The following is a 22,427-nucleotide window of genomic DNA, read 5'->3' as shown; positions in this document are numbered from 1 at the left end:
TGATGGCAATTTGTCTACACTGAGTCCCTTCTACCTTTAAAAGACCTGTGATTGATTCAGATAGGAAGAGACCTTTTTTCGGCATGGATTGCCTTTCCTGCACACAGAGCCTCAGCCAGCATCACTACCCAAGGGTTTGTTCAACCTGCCCAGGATCCCACACACAGCAGAGCAGGTATTAGAGTGGGCCCGTGACAAGGAGGTACACCAGTCATACCACCTTCATGCAAACGTGGATTTGAGCAACGGGTAGACGGTGATGGACATGGAGATTCATCATCTACATGCCTCTGCAAGGAAGGATTTATAGTCCCAGCTGCCTAGCTGGTGTCAGCCCTTTCAGAAATTGGCTCAGCTACACAGTCCCACTACCTGTGAGGACCCACATCTAGCAGCTGATCGATGAGTGAGAAGTTTCAGCCAACTCACCCCAGTGAGCTAGCGCCATTTTAGCTCAATCAAAATGGCGAAGTCTGACATGACGTCTGCATCACAGCTCAATTTTTCCTGCCCAATCTTATTTCCTTGCCTTTCTTTCCACATTTGTTTATCCCAAGGGCAATGCCTAACAAATATTCTATTCTCTAAACTCCAGCTCAGAGTCTAACAGAACCCACCTGGATTACATTTTCTGAACAAATCTCAGGGCACAGAGTGAGCCGTGGGAGGCCCCAGAGCATATTAATATCTCAGGACATTTTTATGAATCTATACAGTGCACTTTCATAAGTATATATTATAAAATTACTCCTGGGTTTATACTTGCAGCCTTATGATAATTGAAGTAGCATGCAAATAAATTCTCAAATACCTTTAGCCAATATGTACAGAAAATGTACATCATATCTATTTTAGGAAACCCTCCTACACTGTTGATGGGAATATAAATTGGTACAGCCACTATGCAGAACAGTATAGAGGTTCCTTAAAAAGCTAAAAATATAGCTACTATATGATCCAGCAATCACACTCCTGGGCATGTATCTGGAGAAAACCATAATTCAAAAAGATACACGCACCCCAATGTTCACTGCAGCACTATTTACACTAGCCAGGTCATGGAAGCAACCTAAGTGCCCATCAACAGACAACTGGATTAAGAAGATGTGGTATATATATATATAACGGGATATTACTCAGCCATAAAAAAAGGACGAAATAGTGCCATTTGCAGCTGCATGGATGGGACCTAGAGATTGTCATATTGAGTGAGGTAAGTCAGACAGAGATAGACAAATATCATATGATATTGCTTATATATGGAATCTAAAAAAACATGGTACAAATGAACCTATTTACAAAACAGAAATAAGAGTCACAGATGTAGAAAACAAACTAATGGTTACCAAGGAGGAAAGGGGGAGAGGGAGGGATAAACTGGGAGATTGGGATTGACATATACACACACTGCTATATACAAAATAGATAACTCATAAGAACCTTTGTATAGCACAAGGAACTCTACTCAATACGCCTTAATGACCTATATGGGAAAAGAATCTAAATAAGGGTAGATATATGTATATGTATAACTGATTCACTTTGCTGTTCAGCAGAAATGAACACAAGATTGTAAATCAACTATACTCCAATAAACATTATTTAAAAACGAAAAGAGGGCTTCCCTGGTGGCGCAGTGGTTGAGAATCCGCCTGCCGATGCAGGGGACGCGGGTTCGTGACCCGGTCCGGGAGGATCCCACATGCCGCGGAGCGGCTGGGCCCGTGAGCCGTGGCCGCTGGGCCTGCGCATCCGGAGCCTGTGCTCCGCAACGGGAGAGGCCACAACAGTGAGAGGCCCACATACTGGGGAAAAAAAAAAAAAAGAAAAGAAAAAATAAAATTCCAGGAGAGGGCCAGGAAGCCATGCACTGTCCCCTCACCATTCCGGGCCCTCTGACGCCTTCCTCCACTTCCACCTCCTCTCACCGCGCCCCCCCCTCCCCAGTTAAGGTGGGGCGGCGAACAACCCAGAATTTCTTTAACTCTCTCCAGCCCTCCCCCAACCCGGCCCGAACGTGAGCCGAAGAACCAGGCCGGCCCACTGCCGTCAGGGGCCTGGTACTGCCGCGGGGTGTGTGAAGACACCGGGGTCCATCCAGCTCCGGCCAGAGCAAGCGGCGGGGAAGGGCCTGGTTTCCCCCCCCCCGCCCACTTGTGAGAACTGGGGCCCCCATCCCACGCCGCCACCAATGCGAGGGCCCAGTAGCAGATGACCAGTTCGCCGAAGGCCCCTGCTGCTCGACCTGAAATCCCTGCAGGAGGACGCGGTGGAGGGCGCCGCGTCACCCTGGTGGATGAATCCGACCTCTACAACGGAGAGGTTGCCCTCTTCAGACCCCCTAACACCCTCTACGAAGGCGGCTACTTCAGGGCTCATATTAAATTCCCTACTGATTACACGGATTCACCACCTACCTTGAGATTCCTGACCCAAATGTGGCTCTCCAACATTTAAGAGCATGGAGAGGTATGCATTTCCATTCTTCCTCCGCCTGTAGACGACCGCAGAGTGGAGAACCGCCCTCTGAAAGGCGGAACCCTACTCAAAATTTCAGGACTATCCTGTTAAGTGTAACCTCATTGCTTAATGAGCCCAACACCTCCTCCAAGCCGAGGTGGATGCTTCTGTTATGTTCAGAGAAGGGAGGGACAGTACAGGAAAAGACAAAGCATATGCCGAAATCATTAGGAAACAGGTTTCAGCCACTAAAGCCAAAGCAGAAAAGGATGGAGCGAAGGTCCCCATGACCCTGGCGGAATACGGCCTCAAAACTAAAGTGCGGGCTTCCCTGGTGGCGCAGTGGTTGAGAGTCCGCCTGTCGATGCAGGGGACTCGGGTTCGTGCCCCGGTCCGGGAGGATCCCACGTGCCGCGGAGCAGCTGGGCCCGTGAGCCATGGCCGCTGAGCCTGCGCGTCGGGAGCCTGTGCTCCGGAACAAGAAATGCCGCGATAGTGAGAGTCCCGCGCACCGTGATGAAGAGTGGTCCCCGCTTGCCACAACTAGAGAAAGCCCTCGCACAGAAACGAGGACCCAACACAGCCAAAAGTAAAATAAAATAACTAAATAATAAATAAAAGAAATGCATTTCCATAAAAAAAAAAGGATCATAGATCTAAATGTAAGAGTTACAACTATAAAAATTTCAAGAAGAACACACAGGAGAAATCTTTAGCAACTTTGGGTTTGGCAAAAAATTCTAGATACAAAACAAACAGCATGAATGAAAACAGTTTCATAAATTGGACTTTATCAAAATTTAAAACTTTGCTCTTCAAAAGACCCGGTAATGAAAGAAAAGATAAACCACAGACTGAGAGAAAATATTTGCAAAATATGTATTCAAAAAGGACTTATACCTAGAATATATAGAGAACTCTTACAACTCAATAATAATATGATAAATAACCCACTAAATCTGGGCAAAAAATCTGAACTAATGCTTTACTGAAGAAGATATACAGATGACGAATAACCTCATGAAAATATGTTCCACATCATTAGCCACTATGGAATTTAATTAATTAAATAAAATGCATTTCGATGTAAATTATATGCAAATTGGAACTGCATGAGCTATCACTAGAATTTCTAAAACTAGAAAAGACTATTCATACCAAGTGTTGACGAGCATGTAAAACAACTGGAACTCTTATATGATGCTCTTTTATTTTTTTAATTTTTATTATTTTTTATTTTATTTATTTATTTATTTTGGCTGCGTTGTGTCTTCGTTGCTGCACGTAGGCTTTCTCTAGCTGCAGCGAGCAGGGGCTACTCTTCGTTGCGGTGCGTGGGCTTCTCATTGCGGTGGGTTCTCTTGTTGCCGGGCACGGGCTCTAGGCACAGGGGCTTCGGTAGTTGTGGTTTGCAGGCTCAGTAGTTATGGCTCGTAGGCTCTAGAGCGCAGGCTCAGTAGTTGTGGCGCATGGACTTAGTTTCTCCACGGCATGTGGGATCTTCCCACCCGTGACCCCTGCATTGGCAGGCAGATTCTTAACCACTGCACCACCAGGAAAGTCCTTATGATGCTCTTTTAAAAGTAATATGGTACAACCACTTTGGGACACTGGTTGGCTGTGTATTATAAATACACATCAGCAATTCCACTCTAGATATTTATCCCAGAGAATGAAAAATATATGTTCATAGCAGTTTTATTCACAATAGCCCTGGAAACAACCAGATGTCCGTCAACTGTTGAATAGATAAACAAATTGTGTTATAGCCTTACAACGAACTACTACTCAGCAATAAAGAGAAAGATACCTCTGATACATGCAATATGGGTAAATCTCAAAAACACTGAGTTCATACTGAATGTTTCCATCGATGCTAAATTCTAGAAAATAAAAGCTAATCTATAGAGACAGTAAGCAGATCTGTGGTTTCCTTGAGCTGTGGGTAAAGGAAGTAATGACCACAAATGGGCAAGGAGAAACATTCTGGCCTGATGGAAATATTCCATATCGTGAGTGTAGTGGGAGTTACACGGGTGTATATATCAATATTTGTCAAAAGCCATAAAATGTTACACTTTAAATCTTTGAATTATTCTATGTAAATTATACCACAATAAAAATTTTTAAAGAACATTTTTAAAAACTGTTTAAAGTACGACCAAAAGAAATGAAGGTAGGGATTTGAATAAATATTTGTACACCCATGTTCATAGCAGTTTTGCAAAATAGACAAAGGGTGCCAACAACCCATGTGTCCATGAACAGAAGAATGTGTAAACTAAATATGGTATATACATACAATTAAATATTATTCAGCCTTAAGAATCTGACACGTGCTACAACATACACAAGCCTTGAAAACATTATGCTAAGTGAAATAAGCCAGTTACAAAAGGACAAATAATGTGTGATTCCACTTATATGAGGTTCTTAAAGCAGTTGAATTCACAGAAGCAGAAAGTAGAATGGTAGTTGCCAAAGGGTGAGAGGAGGGGAGAATGAGAAGTTAGCGTTCGATGGATCAGAGTTGCAGGTGAGGAAGAAGAAAACGCTCTGGAGATGAATGACGGGGATGGTTGCAAAACCACGTCAATGTACCTAATGCCATAGAACTGTACATTTTTAATTGTTTCAAAAAGGCACATTTATGTATATTTTACCACAGTTTAGAAAAAGGAGAGGTAATGAATATAATATGTGAGAAGGAGAAGTGGACACCCCTTTGAAATTAATGCTTTGATTCTGTGGGTAGGGAAAGCTTGGAAACCAAGATGAGGAACCTCATCATGGAAAACTGATAAGCAAGGGATCAAGGAGACTAGAAAGAAAGAACTTCAAATAGGGACCATCCTGACCAACAGGATAGGTGACCCTAACAATTCAGATGATTATCTTTACGCCGAAATGCAAAGAAATGATCATCTTGAGTCTCTCCCAAAGGGTCATGTTTCTAACTCCCAAAAGCTTTCTATGGAAGCATGAATTTCATGGGAAATAGCTGGAGAATAGGCTAATGGAAAGATATGAATTTCGATTGGGCCCACTGTCTGCACAACAATTTCCCTATGGGCTAAAGACAAAGGGTCATTCGATTTGGAATCATATCCTCCATTCACAAGAGAAACACTGACAAGTTACTGAGATTCGGAGGAGATCAATAGGACAGAAGAATCGGCTAAACTTGCAGGCACGGCAGCTATGGCAACAACCTTGGCAAACCCTCCACACAGATAGCAACAAGCCACTTCAAAATCGCTGGGAGCTGAGCCAAGAGAGGGAACACTGAGACAAGAGCTTCATAAATCCTAAGGATAAACCCCTGCGCATGGAAAGCAAAGGACAACTTCCAGAGCGTTTCCTTTGATTTCTTCTGATCTTTCTTAATTTAAGAACCCTGGCACTAAAGTCTAGAGATCAGACCCAGTCTCTCAAAGGGAAGGACAATCTGCCCCCAAGTCCTTAACATCGGGTCCAGTAAAACATTAGATTGGCCTGGAGAGACACTAAACCCCGAGACTTGTTTTGAACAAAGGATAATTTTCAAGAATCTCAGGAACTTTTAGATACAGGCTTAAAGATAACATGAATTCTGGGAAACTTGAACATAAGGAGAGAAATTTTTTTGACCATTGAAAGATATGGAGGAGAAGTAGCTGAGGTTCCTGGGTTAGGATAGTGGCCGGACACAGAGGACCAAAGAAGTTTTCCTGGGGTGATATTTCCTTTCCCTGAGTGTGTAATTGCAAGGGATTTATTGCAATTCTAGGGATGGAAAGAGCCTTCAAATGTCAAAGAATAGAACCCCCAACGACTGGACCTGCCAAAAGGGAAGCTCTAGAACCGCACTGTTGCAAATATGGAATAGTACCACGGTGCAGTAGGCCTATAATAAATTTCATAGCAGGGATGTTGAAGAAACTGGGACTAACCCTACACACCACTTACCCCTTGAACCCTGGTTTGACTGGTCCAAAAGAGAGATGGACATTGAATCAACCTTTTGGTAATCTGTGGTCACTGATGTAGCAAATGCATCCTTTTAGATGCTAATTATGACCTGTTAATTTTGGTCATCGATATAGTGCACCTTTGTCTGGCCAGAATGGCCCTACTACAGGATAAATTATTTAGTACTACATTATCATCTAATAAGGTAACACTGAAACAGGTGCCCTTGATCTGATTCAAATAGAAGATGTATTCATTTAAGAGCTGGCACATTGGGGTAGCAGTTGGAAATAATTGTACTTGAGGCTCTGCCTTCCTTTATTAGTTTGACAACTTAAAATGATAGAACAATTTAACAGAGAAACTAAATTCAAGGGCCCTCCACCAAACAATAACTTTTATGGGAGTGTTGTTATTTCGAACATATAAATTATGCACTGAATGGACAAGATGTCTGTCCTTGAAACTCACATCACTACACAGGATGCAAAAAAAAGTAAGTGCTGGGTACGGATAATGACGCAACGGGGTATTCTACTGCAGTAACATCATTAGATCTCATGGCCTCCTGACAGGCAGGTTTCTTATAGATTACAGAGGCAACGTTCTAACCTCTCAGCCCATATAACCCAGAATGACTCCCCAGTGGGCTCTCCAGTGACCCCTTGACGTGGAATCATTGGCGTGTCCCTAAGGAAAGGAAAATGTTGTCATGTCTGTCAAATGGTGTACTCATTTTCGAGTACAAATCAGTTGCCAGCCACTTATTGGTCCATCGTTAAAACAGAGCCACCCAAAGACAGAACATCAAGTCCTTTTGCCACCACCACAAATTTGATGATATCTGATACACAAGTACTCTCAAGGGATGATGGGCAGATGAGAGCTCCATTGTTAGACGGAAGCAGTAGGATCAGGATAGAGTCCTGCCCTTCACAGAAGCATGTTGCACTACTAGGAGCCAGCCCTTGGCAAGAGCACCCTTGCCGATGCCCAAGGTACACTGCTTCTTCTAAGAAACACTGTGCTTGACCACTGCACTCTTCACTCTGATACCTCCAAGACGGTTATTTTCAAATACCACAAGATGTGGCAGCCATCCAAAGCTCAGTGTGATTGGAGGTGGAGTCTTCTTCATCTTAACAATTTATCTTCTCAATAATTTCTCCCTTCACAGTAATTGCCCCCTTCACAGTCCCACCCTCCACACAACTCAAGCCCCATGGCAAAGGGTGAGGTAGCAGTCTGGCCAATAAATAATGCTTGAACCGCACACACGACTGGCCATTCCACCACCATGAAGAGATCTGGAGCAATACAAGTGACAGGTCCCGAATGCTTCTTCATCAAAAACATAGAGAGAAAATAGAAGTAGAGCTGACTTATTTACTGAATTGGGGTAAAGAGTGTATGATTCATTGGGGAAAAAACATGGGTTGGTCAAAAAAATATAAGTAAGCACTTGTCTCTGAAGTTATATTTTATTATATTTTAACCGTGGGTGGGGGGGACTTGTGTATGAAATGAGGACACGTATTTGTTTCTGGATGCCAGAAATGCTAAAAGAAATATTCAAACTCCCTTTGACCCAATGGATGGCAAGATACATGTGGACCGCCTAGAAGCCAAATCATACAGGAAGCTTTAGTGGCGAGGAACCAGGAAACATTGAATATTTTTTCAAACAGGGCCAGGGGAACTTTAATTTGAAATCCAGAAATCTTTTAAAACTAACAGGCCTTTGATTCGTTTTTTCTTTTCTCGTCTAGTCTCTAATCCTCCTTTTCTGTTGACGGACATAGTATCCTATGCAAGACTAGGGTGCAACTTCACTGTACAAGCTTGTCCCAATCAACTGCACTTTTGGGGCCTGTATGTGGGGTTGCTTAGTCTGATGAGAAGCAAGGCTATTTTCAGCATTTATGGAATCATTTAACCAACTGTCATGGGCCATTTGACGCATTGCAGCCTCCCATGCCAGAGTGGTCTCTATAGAGAGAAGAACCTTGGTCTCAAAGTATTCATTATATCCAGTTATACATGACAATGGCTGGAGCCTGTGGAGAACCCTCAACCAGGAAAGAGATCAATCTGTTCTCCTTGAGCAAAAGGAGAAAAGTTAATTGTTGCTAATGAAAGTTTATTTAGATACATTCTCTTATCATTGCAGAAATTGTAGGCAAGTTTTGCAAATGATAGTTAACATTCCAAGCAAGAAAGAATGGAAAATGTAAGTTAATAAATAATTTCTAATAGAACATTTAAAATAAAGAAGAAAGAAGATGACTAATGGGTGAGATTTTCCCCAAGCATCCTGAGGATAAAATAAATTATTTTCAAAAGATTGATTTGATAATAAACCAAATTATTCTTATCCTTCCATGTATGAATTAATTAATATGTCCACACACTACTTCCACTTAGGGGTATCAAGTGAAATCTATTCAGATATGGAATAGATCATTTCTTCAAGTAGTATAAATTCAGTAGATACAAATTGTTTTTCTGACATAGGAAGACATGCCAATATATAAATAGAATTAGAATGCAAGATATAGTGACTTTCTAGTTTTCTGAAAGTTTGTAAAGCCACTGCTTCAATCATATTTCATATCCCAAATTTCTACAGGTAGCTATCACCATAAAAAAGTTAAACTTTTTGAATGATGGTTTTCTCAGGGTATATACCCAGTAGTGGGATTGCTGACTCATATGGTAGTTCTATTTTAGTCTTTTAAGGAACCTCCATACAGTTCTCCGTAGTGGCTGTATCAATTAACATTCCCACCAACAGTGCAAGAGGGTTCCCTTTTCTCCACACCCTCTCCAGCATTTATTGTTTGTAGATATTTTTGATGATGGCCATTCTGACCAGGGTCAGGGGTTGATAACTCACTGTACTTTTGATCTGTATTTCTCTAATGACTAGTGATATTGAGCATGTTTTCATGTGCCTCTTGGCCATCTGTATGTCTTCTTTGGAGAAATGTCTACTTAGATCTTCTGCCCATTTTTTGATTGGATTGTTTGTTTTTTTGATATTGAGCTACATGAGCTGTTTATATATTTTGGAGATTAATCCCTTGTCAGTTGCTTCATTTGCAACTATTTTCTCCCATTTTGAGGGTTGTCTTTTCGTCTAACTTATGGTTTTCTTGCATGGAAGTAACCTAAATGTCCATCAACAGATGAATGGATAAGGAAGATGTGGTACATATATAAAATGGAATATTACTCAGCCATAAAAATAAATGAAATTGGGTCATTTGTAAAGACATGGATGGACCTAGAGTCTGTCATAGAGTGAAGTAAGTCAGAAGGAAAAAAACAAATACATATATTAACACATATATGTGGAATCTAGAAAAATGGTACAGATGAACCTATTTGCACGGCAGGAATAGAAACACAGACATAGAGAATGGACATGTGGACACAGGGTGGGGAATGGGGTGTGGGATGAACTGGGAGATTGGGATTGACATATATACACTACCATGTGTAAATCAGATAGCTAGTGGGAACCTACAGTACAGCACAGGGAACTCAGCTCGGTGCTCTGTGGTGACCTAGATGGGTGAGATGGGGGAGGGGGGAGGGAGGTCCAGGAGGGAGGGCATATATGTACACATATAGCTGATTCACTTCATTGTACAGAGGAAACTAACACAACATTGTAAAGCAACTATACCCCAATTTTTTAAAAACGTTAAATTTATATTCTTATTATATCTAAAAAAAAAAGAAGAAATTCTGATTGAGTAGCAATATCCATTGTGGGCCATCTTTGATCAGTGTATTATCTGTTTAAATTTATATCACTTCCTCCACAGTTATAAATTTAGACACCAGCAACATTTTGCAAAAGATTTGAAATACTTGCATAATACTAGCTTTGGGACACATGCTTTAAATATAGGTGTCAAACACTGAACCAAAACTAGTTTTTCACTTTTATTGACAAATAAAAATAAATCGGAATTATTTTATTCTGAAGATTATTAAAGTATTACTGCTAAACCATTTTTACTATTTTTTTTACCTTTATAAAAGGAATAGGTTTTGGGGTTTTTTAAAACATCTTTATTGGAGTATAATTGCTTCACAACGGTGTGTTAGTTTCTGCTTTATAACAAAGTGAATCAGCTATACATATACATATGTCCCCATATCTCCTCCCTCTCATGTCTCCCTCCCACCCTCCCTATCCCACCCCTCTAGGTGGTCACAAAGCACTGAGCTGATCTCCCTGTGCTATGTAGCTGCTTCGCACTGGCTATCCATTCTATATTTAAACCAATAGGTTTTGAGCTAATCCATTTATCTGCCTCTTACCCTGTACACACGCAAGTACACACACTACCCCTCTAGCCACGCACACATTCCCATGTAGCTTTATTAAAGGTATCTGTTGAACTCCCTACCCTCACCCTCCACATTACCATTAATTCACTCAAGTAATGAGACGATGAATTAACAGGAATAACTCCAGAGAACATTAAAAGCAACAGTTAGTCTTTCATTCAAAGTGTGGTGTATGGTCTGGCCATCTCAAGCATCACCTGGGACATTGTTAGAAATGCAAAAGTTCAGCTCTTCACCTCCTAACTGAGACCTAGTTTAACAGATCTGTCCTTTAACAAGATCCCCAAGTGATTTTGCATGTACATTAAAGTGTGAGAAACACTGCTCTAGACTAGTGAGTGGTTCTTAAAGTATGGTCTCCAGACCAACTGCATCAATATTACCTGGGAACCTGTTAAAAATGTAAATTTTTAGGCCTCACCCCAGACCCACACATCAGAAACTGTGAGGCTGGAGCCCAGCGATGTGTTTCACCAAGACTTCCAGGTTCTAACTGGTGACAGCTGCTTCCATGATTGTAAGCACATTCCCAATGATGACTGCTACATGTGAAGGTGGTGACATTGACAACTGCTGGGTAGGAGCAAATAAAACCTCAGAAATGTCTTTAAGAACCTACAGGATTTGTATCTTTGTGGCTCTGTAAACTTATATGTGCCACTCTCCCAATTGGTCACTCAGCTCCAGCCACAAAGCTCTTTCTCACCTTAGGGACTCCAGACTCACTGTTTCCTCTTCCTTTAAGGCTCTTATTCTCCTCTTAGCCTTATCCTTTAAGAAATGTCAGCCCTTTAGAAAAGCCTCTGACTCACCCTATCTAAATTTATTCTCTCTTGTTTTCTGTATCTGAACCTTGTTTTTCTCATAGAGCACGTCACAATTCACAGTTACGGTGTTCGTTAGCTTCCCTTACTAGACATTAAGCTCCATGAAGCAGGACCCACCTCTGTCTTGATCACCATATTTTCCTCAGTGCCTAACAGTATCTTCTGTATAGTAGGCTGAATGACTGTTTATTGAAATGATGACAAAATAGCAGCTATAACGGAAAAGATAGCACACTCAGATAGGTAGATGGAGCCTTACTATTGTTAATGGTGGTACCACAAAGACACATTCTTTCTGTGATCATAGTGGTGAAAAGAAATGGGCTTTGCCAGACTAAGTCAAGAAAATAAGTAAGCATAAATGGCTTGTAATGTCCAATAATTTTCACCTTAGGAGTTCTCTAAATATCAAGCTTTTCTCTAGGAGCTCAGAATTCTGTCACTTAAAAAATATGTTATATAAGTAGAATAACTCCACCTGAAAAGGAATGAAACCAAAACATAAAAATTAAAATGTTTAATTCCCTTTTTGAATGTGTGTTGAATTCAATACAAATTGATACAGCATTTTTCTAGGCCAAAGAAACCAATGTTACATTTAGAAGGCAATTGACTGCAAAAAAATATAATCTATGCTATACTTTATTTTTAAAAAGAAATTCAGGATCTTATTCTATGTTTAATGTGTAGCAATAATGATGTCTTCTTTACAGCCCAAGACATCACAACAAAGTAATGGCACGATAAAGAAATTTTTGTTGCTTTTTTCTCTTGTATTATCTTCATATACTAGTAAAAAATAAACTCTTCAATAAATAAATATATATAATAAATATTTTCAAACTGAAAATGTATAAATAGGTCCATCCTTTTAAAAAAAATGTTCCGTCTTGGTGTGGCATGTTTCATAGTCCGTGTTTCACCCAAATTTTTTACATAAAATGCCGTTAACCTGCAAAATCCTACAAGGTTCTCAAAATTGATGTAGCAATGATCTTGGCCAACTATGTCAATACATCTCTTCAACATGAAGTATCTATTTTTAATGTAACTTTTAAAGTAAACATACTCCAGAGAGGCGAGGCACCAGCAGCAAAGTAGGTGGGGTTCCCATTACCCACAGTTTAACAGATTTTCAGCTTCAGTCTACAAGTGAGGACAGAGCCAGTGTACCCGAGGGAACTTAATCCACTTGTAAAGAGAGATCTTGATCTACTTCAAGTCAAGATATTTTTTGTTTGTTTGTTCTCAAAATTCTTTCCAAATTCAGTCTCCCAGTGGAAAATTGACTCCATAACATTCTGAATGTCTTGCTGCGTTATTATTTTATGGTGTGAACTGTAATAAGAAAGAATAGTTGTAGTTTGGTTCTTCAGTAAAGACACTATCACCCTTCAACTGTACATCAGTAGGTCCTTGTACAGTTCAGGAACTCTTTCTGGATCCACTGGTCTAGGCAGGAAATGTGTAAATTTCTGATGTCTTTTGGATCTGGCACCATCTCTTGGAGTTCCATCTTTGTTAAGTGCCACAAAATACCTACGGCCAGTGTCTCCATGTTTATATATGTTGGATGAATAGGTATTATACCAGTTCTCTTCAAATTGCTCCCTAAAGATGCATTCAGAAGTCAGTTTCTCCTAAAAGAGAGAAGATAACTGCCATTGAAAAAGATATCTTTAAGAGAATTTCCTTAGAAAAGTCTCAACCCTCTATTTCTTTGCCTATCCTTGACAAAGAAGGAGAAAGGGTAAATTGTTTTTGCTTTGTTCTGTTTTCGTTCTCATGTTATCTGGAATTCTTTCTCCCAGGTGACTCCATCCAGCAGTTTAGTTTACAGAACTCTAAGTTAAATGTCAATTCTCAATTTTATTTTCAAACAATAAATATTCTAAACTTGCCCATGCTTCATTTGACCTCCCTTCAATCACCATCACTGCCAAATAGGCCTGTAGTTTATCTTGTTCCATCATTAGATGTCAAAGTTCTACACAGCAAATCTCCATTACCATCTTGAAACGTTTCAAGACCTTGCTAATATTCAAATTCCTAACTCAAGATCATCACACCAAATCATATATCTTCCTTTTAAGAATTTATTGTTTGATGATATAATCCCCACAATTAACTCATATCTGGATATTACTATTAGGTAAATGTAGTAAAAGCCCAGTGATTTCTTGTCTTTTCAAGGTGGACTGTATATTATCCCAAGGGGTAGACTACAGTTGCTTTTTTAATCTGACACATACATGAAGAAGGAAGATTATGTGCATGTTTTTCTCTTTCAATTGTAATTCTACTCTTAGGAGATTACACAATGCATTATTTCTCTTTCTTCTGAGCTGACAGAAAGCCTGGAAAGGGCAAGTGTTGTCCTTAAAAGGACAGATATTAAGTGAAGTACCATTTACTGAAATATGATAACCGATTTTCCTCAGTGTATATTGAGATTCTAACTGTATATTGTGGTCTCAATTGAGATTTTAAGAAAAAAGAAGGTACCAGGTAGTGTCATCTGCTAAATCATAAAAGTAAATTCTCTTTGGAAATAGCTACAGAGACTTTGACTTTAAGAAGGGATTTCACATGAGAGAATGGATGGGAGTAGGCCGCATTTACACTTTAACAATTTTCTTACGATTATATAGCAACTGCGAACAAATAAAAAATGAGAAAGAGAAAGATCTACATAGTACTGCAGATTGAGTTTTATATTATCCTGTTGCTCTAATTCTTGTGTTGTTTTTGCTGCTTTGTCGTTAAAAAAAAAAGGAAAGAAAAGAAAAGAAAATTTCAAAAAACCTTACACTGATGAAGTATTAACTTGAAAAGTTTACTGTAAGTTCCATATTTAAAACATTTATCGTAGACCTACAGATATGTGCACTTATCCCCAGTGATAAGTTAAAAACTGCCCAATGCAACTCTGAGTAAGCGTGTGGCTACTGTAATTATCAAGTCTGCAGATATGGTCCAACTAGTGTGGTTGCCATTTTCTGTTATTGTTTAAGGTATCCTAAGATTTCATTCATTCATTTCCTATATTGCAAAGGTCAGAAAGTCAGTGATGTATACTTATCTACGAAGGTAATAATAGGTAGAGAAAATTTATATTAAATGAATGTAAAGATGAAAAGAATCTAACATGGCAAGAAGAAAATGCTCTCATTTTTCTGTCTCTGGTCCCAGGATAATAGGCAGAAAAAAAACTAATGAGCTAAAAGCAATAAAGCTTTAGGGTTTAAGAAATGAAAGTGAGGGGACTTCCCTGGTGGTGCAGCAGTTAAGAACCCGCCTGCCAATTCAGGGGACGTTGGTTCGATCCCTGGTCCAGGAAGATCCCACATGCCGCGGAGCCACTAAGCTCATGTGCCACAGCTACTGAGCCTGCGCTCTAGAGCCCGCGAGCCACAACTACTGAGCCCACGAGCCCGCGCACCACAAAGAAGAGTAGCCCCTGCTTACAGCAACTAGCAACAAAGACCCAACGCAGCCAAAAAAAGAAAAAGAAATGAAAGTGAGTTGCTATACTACTGCCTAGACATATGGAAATTTATCAGGATCTAGATTTTTAATTTCTACTTAAGTATGTTATTTATGTATTTCTTCTGATATGCATAATCGGTAGCTATCTTACTTATATGCTATACTACTGCCTAGACATATGGAAATTTATCAGGATCTAGATTTTTAATTTCTACTTAAGTATGTTATCTATGTATTTCTTCTGATATGCATAATTGGTAGCTATTTTACTCATAAAATGGATAGTCATTATTTAATGAATTGCAATAATTTTTTAAAAAATACGTACTGATCCATAGAGTTCTCCTTTGTCATTCATTCCAAGGTAAAGACCACTGTCCACACCTCTAATACTGACCAGTCCCACTGCCACACTGATGAATTCCAGGATACCTGAATTTATAAACAAAATAATGATTTGCATTTATTAAAGAACATACGACTAATGAAATCTTCCAAAGAGCAGTAGATCAAATTGCTAAATATAATGATGCACGTGGAAGTCCTTTGTAAACTGAAAAGTGATGTACAGTTGTCATTATGATGAGCCTCCTATTTTGCAGATGAATAAAACTAGAAAACCAAAAATTGTTCGTCATGATAAAATGTTAAGGGTGTAAAACCTTAAACCAGACTGACCTGGGTTTGAATCCAGTTCAGTAACTTACTGATTAGTCTATGTAAGTCATTTGTCTTCTTTGAACTTCAATTTCCTCATATGCAAAATGGGCGAAATGCTTCCTTACAGGAGAGTGGTAAAGACTAGCAACATTTAGACATGCAATAAATGGAGGCTATTATTACCATAAAATTAGTACATAACAGAAGTGTTCCTATTTCTCCTCCTCGACAACCATGTTCCATTAATTGTTTTGCTTTGCTTTTGCTTACTATGAATCAAGTAAATTTTTTTCTAGCATCAGCCAGTATATCTTATAAGGTTGTATTAGTATTTTGTAGTTTATAAAGGGCTTCTACTTTTATCAGTACTTTCTATGTGGTCCTCAAAAACAACCTCCTAAGATAAGCATAGAAGATATTATTATTCCATTTTACATATAAAGAAACTGAGGCTTGCTTAAAGACATGATATTTGTAATTAATAGGACAGATACTTGAACTCACGTCTTCTGAGCCCTAATCCAATGTTTGTACTTCAAAACAGTGCTTCTTGAGGACAAGACAGTAGTTTCAAAATTTACAGATTATATAATATGCTGTTTCCTGTCCCACGATCCTTAAAAATAAATTTTATGGTTCAAAGAAGTAAAAGGACTTTATAATTCATGAAATGTAATAGCCAAATACCAAGAATTTAGCATGCAAGTAGATTTTGCTTTCAATAACTTTCCAGAATTATTTTCATTTAATCTATAGGTAAATTAGTACCAAAAACTCTCCACTTAATACTCTTAATACACCATAGTTAAACAAAAACAACAACAACAAAAAACCTTAATGCTTCCCTCTGCATCATTCTTTTTCTCTGCACACACTAACCTTTGGACTAATGTCTTTGTCTTTTTCTTCTCTTTAGACTCTTTGCTGAAAAAGTATATAGACATACTTTCTATGCTTGGAACTGCCTTCCTCAATAGCTTTCTACCTTCACCCCTTCACTCCCTCTTAAGTTCTACAAACAGTATAAATGTGTACCATTTAGCCTGACTCTTGATCTTAAGTCATTTCTTGATTTATTATACAAGTTCTTGTTTGGACACGTGATGTTCCCAAGGCCGAAGGAAAGTACAAAATCTGGCTATTTGCGTATATGGAGGTCTCTGTTCTGTCCAGATCCTAATTCACTCTTTGGCAGAAACATGGATGCTTAAGCTCTAAACGTAGATTCTTAAGAGCTCAGATGAGCTCTTGCAAACTATTAAGAGATCATGTAGAGCACTAGAGCTAACAAGGATCTTACAGCAACAATGTCGTACTGCTAAATTGCCTGTTAAGTGGCTTGAAAGAGTCACTGTCCCTGTATGAGAGCCTAAGGCAGAGAGGAGGTAAGATATAGTAGGAAGACACAGACCTCATAGGATAGCCATTATAATGACTGATATAGAGGTGGGAAGTAAAGGAAAATTAAATGTACTGCCAAGCTCATTAGTGAGTGATTCCTGTTAGAAACAAAAATATAGGCCCAAAACATGATTGGTAGAAGAAGATACATTAATGGAATTTCATCCAGATACACTTACAAATGTATAATTACTTGAAGTTGTAATGAATGTTACATTCAGACTGAGAAGTGTACTGCAGTTCACTTGTAACTTAATTCTCTTTAAGTATCTGATTTACGTTAAGATGCTCTTGTCTTTCAAAGAACAGGAACTGATTAACTGATTAGACTGTATAATAGAACTAGTTTTCAAGTACAATACAAGATTCATTTCCATATAAATCAATTATAAAACAGATCTTATAAAGTATCCATTTTTCTTGCAAAACTAAATTGTAAACCACTTTAATTCTCATCTGAAAATAATGCCGTTATGTTGTCAAAAAATATGTAATTGTAGAAAGACAAGCACTTACATATATTCTTAGAATAATTATATTCAATAGCTTTGACTTCATTAAACGACATCCAAAGCCTAATATACATATAACAAGGTCGAAATAATTTTGCAATGGCTCATAGGGGCTGATGGGAAAAAGGTTATGTGTTTTTCATGTTCCTCTTAAAGATTTTAGCCACACTTTTAAATGCTGATCCTTTTTTCTCCACAAGGAAATAGTATATCACAGAGTAATTTGTAATCATTTGATTCTTAAATGAGATTTGACAAGCCTTTCTTATTTATAATATGGGGTGGCAACTAAGCTAATTATTTAACAAAGAGCAGACATGAAAAGCTCTCCTTATGAGGCAATCACAGATCTTAGATAGATGTTCTAATGCCTAGTGTCCCATAGAAAGACTTGGAGGTACTTTGTCTTTTTGGTATCATTTTCAAAGCCAGCCTTTTTAAAAATCATAATAAACAGGTGAGTCAACCCACAATGCAACCACATCAGACAAATCTATGGAGAATAGGGGAGAATAAAAGAAAGGGCTTTAAAGGAATATGTTTGATCTCAGGCTAAACTTTTTTTTTTTTAAGTAATGATTCCAGGTTTATGTATTAGGTAAAATCTTCCTACTGTACTATTGTGCAGGAAAACTCTATTATAAATACAGAGCTAACTCAGATAGGAAATTTTTTAAATCTTACTGGGACCTTTTTGTTTATATTCTATTGATGTGGTTTTGAAATTTTAAAACACAGTATTCCGAATTTTTTATTTAATCATAGCCAAATTAGTATAAATTGTCAAAAACGTTACTTACTTTAACATCTCAAATAGCACATCTTAAGCATTTTCAAAATTCTTACTTTGATGACACAGAAATGAATTTTTAGAGAGAAAAATAATTTCATAGTTAATAATTGAAGCACTAAAAAGAGAAGGCAAATATAGGGAGAAGCTTATAATATTGCACGTGTTGTATATATACTTTCTTCTCACCTGCACTCTCTTGCTATAAATTATGATGTTTTAGCGATCACAGGCCACTAGGATGCACTCTAAGGCATCCTAGAGGCTGTTACTCCTTTAAGCTACCATGCTAATCTGGGTTATCTTTCCTTTGTGTAACAGTAAATATTTTGTAATGATAGGTACCTTGCACCACAGAGTGACTTAAACCAGCACAAACGTCAGTCCAAGTCATATTTTTCCAATTACTAAATAAGCATACAAAATTTTAGCGAAAAAAAATTCTACTAAGATGGTCATTCTGATATGCAACATTTATTAAGGAATGAAAAAAAAATACCAGTTTAATGAATGTTATCAAGTCTATAAATATTTACTAATCTCTTCCCATAGAGTCAGTCTTATAAAGAGACAGAAAGTGAAAGAAGCAACTCTTGACATTGGAGAGATTGCGGTTGAATTATAAGGGTCTTAAAAGTAGAATTTCCAAGCTTATACTATGTATCCCTGTGTGGGGGTGGGGAGATGTCTTAATATGACCTCAGCTTAACTTCTACCTGCTCTACTTATAGGCATTATCACATTTGCGTTCATTTCTAAATCTTTCTGGTAGCTGGAGGGTTCTTCTGTAATGCAGTAATTCTTACAGGCAAGGAACTGAGCCACCTGGTGTCACAAAGTTCTTTAGACTCATAATCTCAGCCCCCTCAATTTAGAAACTACTTTCTGAAAGTGACCGCAAGGTGGGCCACTAGGTCATGACACTCTGGACTCATAGTCAATGGGAATTTGGAAGCGATCAGTGGAAGCTGCAAACATGTGGGTTTTAAAAAGTTAATTTTCTAAGCCTTTAAGTGCTACCAAATGACCACCACATGCTCATTTCTACATCTAGAGTTACAAATGCCCCGCAAACTGAGATTTACACTTCCCCAAAGTTTTAATGAGGACTACGAGTCAAAAAAAAAAAAAAAAAAGCCAAATAAGAACAGGGGTGAGGATAAGAGAGGACCCTTCAGAGAAGAGATTCTCAAAGAATCCCAGTGCTTAGGAAAGAAAGGGAAAACGGACACTATGTTAGGCCCTTTCACATTGCTGCTGACAGGTAAATGACATCCTTAAAATGAAATACACCGATTCTCTCCAATGAAGTCCCAAGTTTGATGATCAAAATCCTTTGAGAGTGCTAGCCAGTAAACTCTAATGATGAAAACGTCCACAGTGGAGGAAAGATTCTGGGCTGTTAGAACAGGAGAGCATCTTGAGAGAATCACCTGATTTAACCTCATCATTGTACAGACAAGAAAACTAAGGCCCAGACCGCTGAGGGCACGTGCTAGTCACACAGCTAGTTAGGGGGTAATTAACAATCGAGACCTTATGGTTTCCCAGTCTAGTGTCTCAACAATCTGCCTTAACAATCATTCGGGGTTTTTTGTTTTTGTTTCTTTCTTTTAACTTCTGCTCCCAGGCACTGTTGGAGGTATTCTGAAATACGTCCCTTTGTGTTCCCACCCATATCTTCTTTCGCTTCCCCATTTCCTCTTACCTAAGGTCAATACCAAGATCTTTGCTTTCAGATTTCACAATTTCTAAAAAGGATCTTGGCTGAAGGACTGGGCATGCTCAGTAGCCGGATAAGCTTTTTTTTTTTTTTTTTTTTTTTTTCCCCCCTCACCAAACTTTAAGAGCGCTGAGAACTGCAGGCAGGTGAGCCTGACAGCAGCGATGGTGCCCACGGAAAGTTAATCTGTTACCTTTCCAGGTGAACATTTATGGTTCTCTAGGTAGACACGTAAAAGCTAGCACGCATCCTATGTTAGAGCTATCCTTGGAGCAGTAACCATGGGAGGCTCATCAACTGCACAGCTGCAGCGCAGGTTTAAAGAAGCGGAAGGCTTCCGGTTGTTAATTTTTGTTAAGGGGAAACATGAGAGGAAGCAGGAGAAAATAATAGGGATTTCGAAAACAAACACAAAAAAAGCTGCCCGCGAGGTAAGGAGTGCGGGAAAGGCGTGGCTCCGAGTCCAGGGCTCGGTGCCCCAGGCAGCAGGAAGGGCAGGGCAGCCAGGTGCGGGCGGAGCGCCCCCCTTTCTCCTCCTGCCTTCAGCGTCTGGAGCTGCAGGCCTGCCGGCAACCGCGGCGGCCCGCGGGCGAGGAAAGTCCTCCGCTGCCTGCGCTGGCCGCCCAGCAGCCCCGGCCAGCACCTCGCACTGGAAGGGCTCCGGGGGCTCCCGGCCCCGCGCAGCCCCGACTCCCTCCGCGGACGGGGAGGGAGACGCAACAGGGGGAGCAGAGGAGCGCGGGAGGCGGGGTGCCGGTACGTACCGAAGAGGCTGTGGTCCTGCCTGGTGCCCTGCACGCTGCCGTCGGGCAGGATCTGCAGGTGGAAGCCGGTGCGGCAGTAGAGCTGCCGGCGGCGCAGGATGCCGTGCAGGTGCGCCAGCTCCGCAGCCCCGGGCCCGCCGCGGGCGCCCAGCTCCGCCGCGCCCCGGCGCTCGCCCAGCAGAGGCGGCCGCTCCCCGGCAGGAGGCAGCAGGAAGTGCGAGCCCACCTGCTGGCCCAAGCCCTCCAGGCCGCCCAGGAAGCCCCCGACCTCGGCTAAGGGAGCCATGGGGCGGCCGGAGGGAGAGGCGGAGGATCCGGAAAACAAAAGACCCCCAATTAAAAAATGGAGCAGGGATGGGGAGGTGAATGGAGAGAAATTATAGCCAAACAAGCGCAAAAAAGCTAAGGCCCGGTTAGTCCCGTGAGGTCGCTGGATGAACTTTGCACTGAGAGCAGGGAGGCCTTCACTGTCTTGGAGCGATCTTCTCTCCTGGGGTAGGTGGGAGCCGGTTGCTGGCTTTGCAGAAACATCTATAGCTGCCGCTGCCAATACTGGGGCTGGGCCTGGGGCTCCAACTCCGCAAACGGATCAGAGTCCTGTGTACTTACACACAGTATATATGCGGGTCCTCTTGACATATGCTAATCAAGTCCTTTCATGCTCGCTGGGGAGGCTCTGTTTGAAATCTTAAACCGGCCTCCTCTCACGTTTTTGCTCTTCGGAAGTGACCAGAGGGGCCCTTGACGGCTCTCTATCCATGCAGTCGCAAAAATCATTCCCGCACTTGGCCAAAGCTGGCCAGCAACTTCGGGGAGGCGCAGTCAAGGCCGCTCTTTGGGGTTGTCTTTGGAACAACCGTGATGCTGTTCTGCTGCGGCCGTGCGATTGCCTTTGATGTGAGCTCCTTTGCAGTGATAGATCGCTGCTAAAAGGAGCCCAGCTTGGCAGGTATATTGAAGAAGGGAAGGGGGGAAGGGAGGGAACTGGAAACGGGGGCGGGGAGGAGGGGATGGGTAGGAGGGGGAAAAGGAGAGAAGAGGATACTTGGACTCCTTGGGAGCTGCTGGGAGCCTACAGTGGACAGGTGCAAAGAAAGGTAAGAGAGGGAGAAGGAAAAGGGGCGTTACCTGAGGCTTAGACCTGCCCAGACACACATGAAAGGAAAATCAAAGCTTTGACAGTTTAACTCACTAATTTTAAAACACTAATAAAATGTACAAGCATTACTCTTTTCTTTTATCATTTAGATGGGGGATTTTCTTTACATAATCAAGGTTAGTTTAGGAACACTCCCTCCCCTTTCCCAGGTTCTCTTTAATGTTTATCTTTACTCAGATAGCACAAGATACAACCAAGATTGCCTTATATCTATGTGGAAATTTAAAGTTGTGTGCTAAGTCTGTGAACTTTTAACCAACTTAATATAGTAATGTAATATAATTATGAATCTAGGGATTAAGGGTAAATCCAAGTAGGCTGAAAAG

The 22,427-nt window shown here is 40.4% G+C and overlaps 1 protein-coding gene and 1 pseudogene across 1 annotated transcript; one reads left to right on the top strand and one right to left on the bottom strand.

Annotated features, from left to right (window-relative positions):
- Positions 1–1,865: 1,865 nt before the first annotated feature.
- On the top strand, positions 1,866–11,328 carry LOC131747597 (ubiquitin-conjugating enzyme E2 R2 pseudogene; annotated as a pseudogene).
- Positions 11,329–12,997: 1,669 nt separating this feature from the next.
- Positions 12,998–21,228, bottom strand: FGF20 (fibroblast growth factor 20). The gene is made up of 3 exons (XM_059049204.2): positions 20,943–21,228; positions 15,421–15,524; positions 12,998–13,243 (listed from the first exon to the last, which is right to left on the bottom strand). The coding sequence occupies exons 1-3, from the start codon at positions 21,226–21,228 to the stop codon at positions 12,998–13,000; spliced, it is 636 nt and encodes a 211-aa protein (XP_058905187.1).
- Positions 21,229–22,427: the final 1,199 nt, after the last annotated feature.

Source organism: Kogia breviceps, chromosome 20 (genome assembly GCF_026419965.1).
Source record: "Kogia breviceps isolate mKogBre1 chromosome 20, mKogBre1 haplotype 1, whole genome shotgun sequence".
NCBI lineage: Eukaryota > Metazoa > Chordata > Mammalia > Artiodactyla > Physeteridae > Kogia > Kogia breviceps.
Note: the sequence above shows the minus strand (reverse complement) of the source record. Positions and strands in the feature narration are given on the sequence as shown.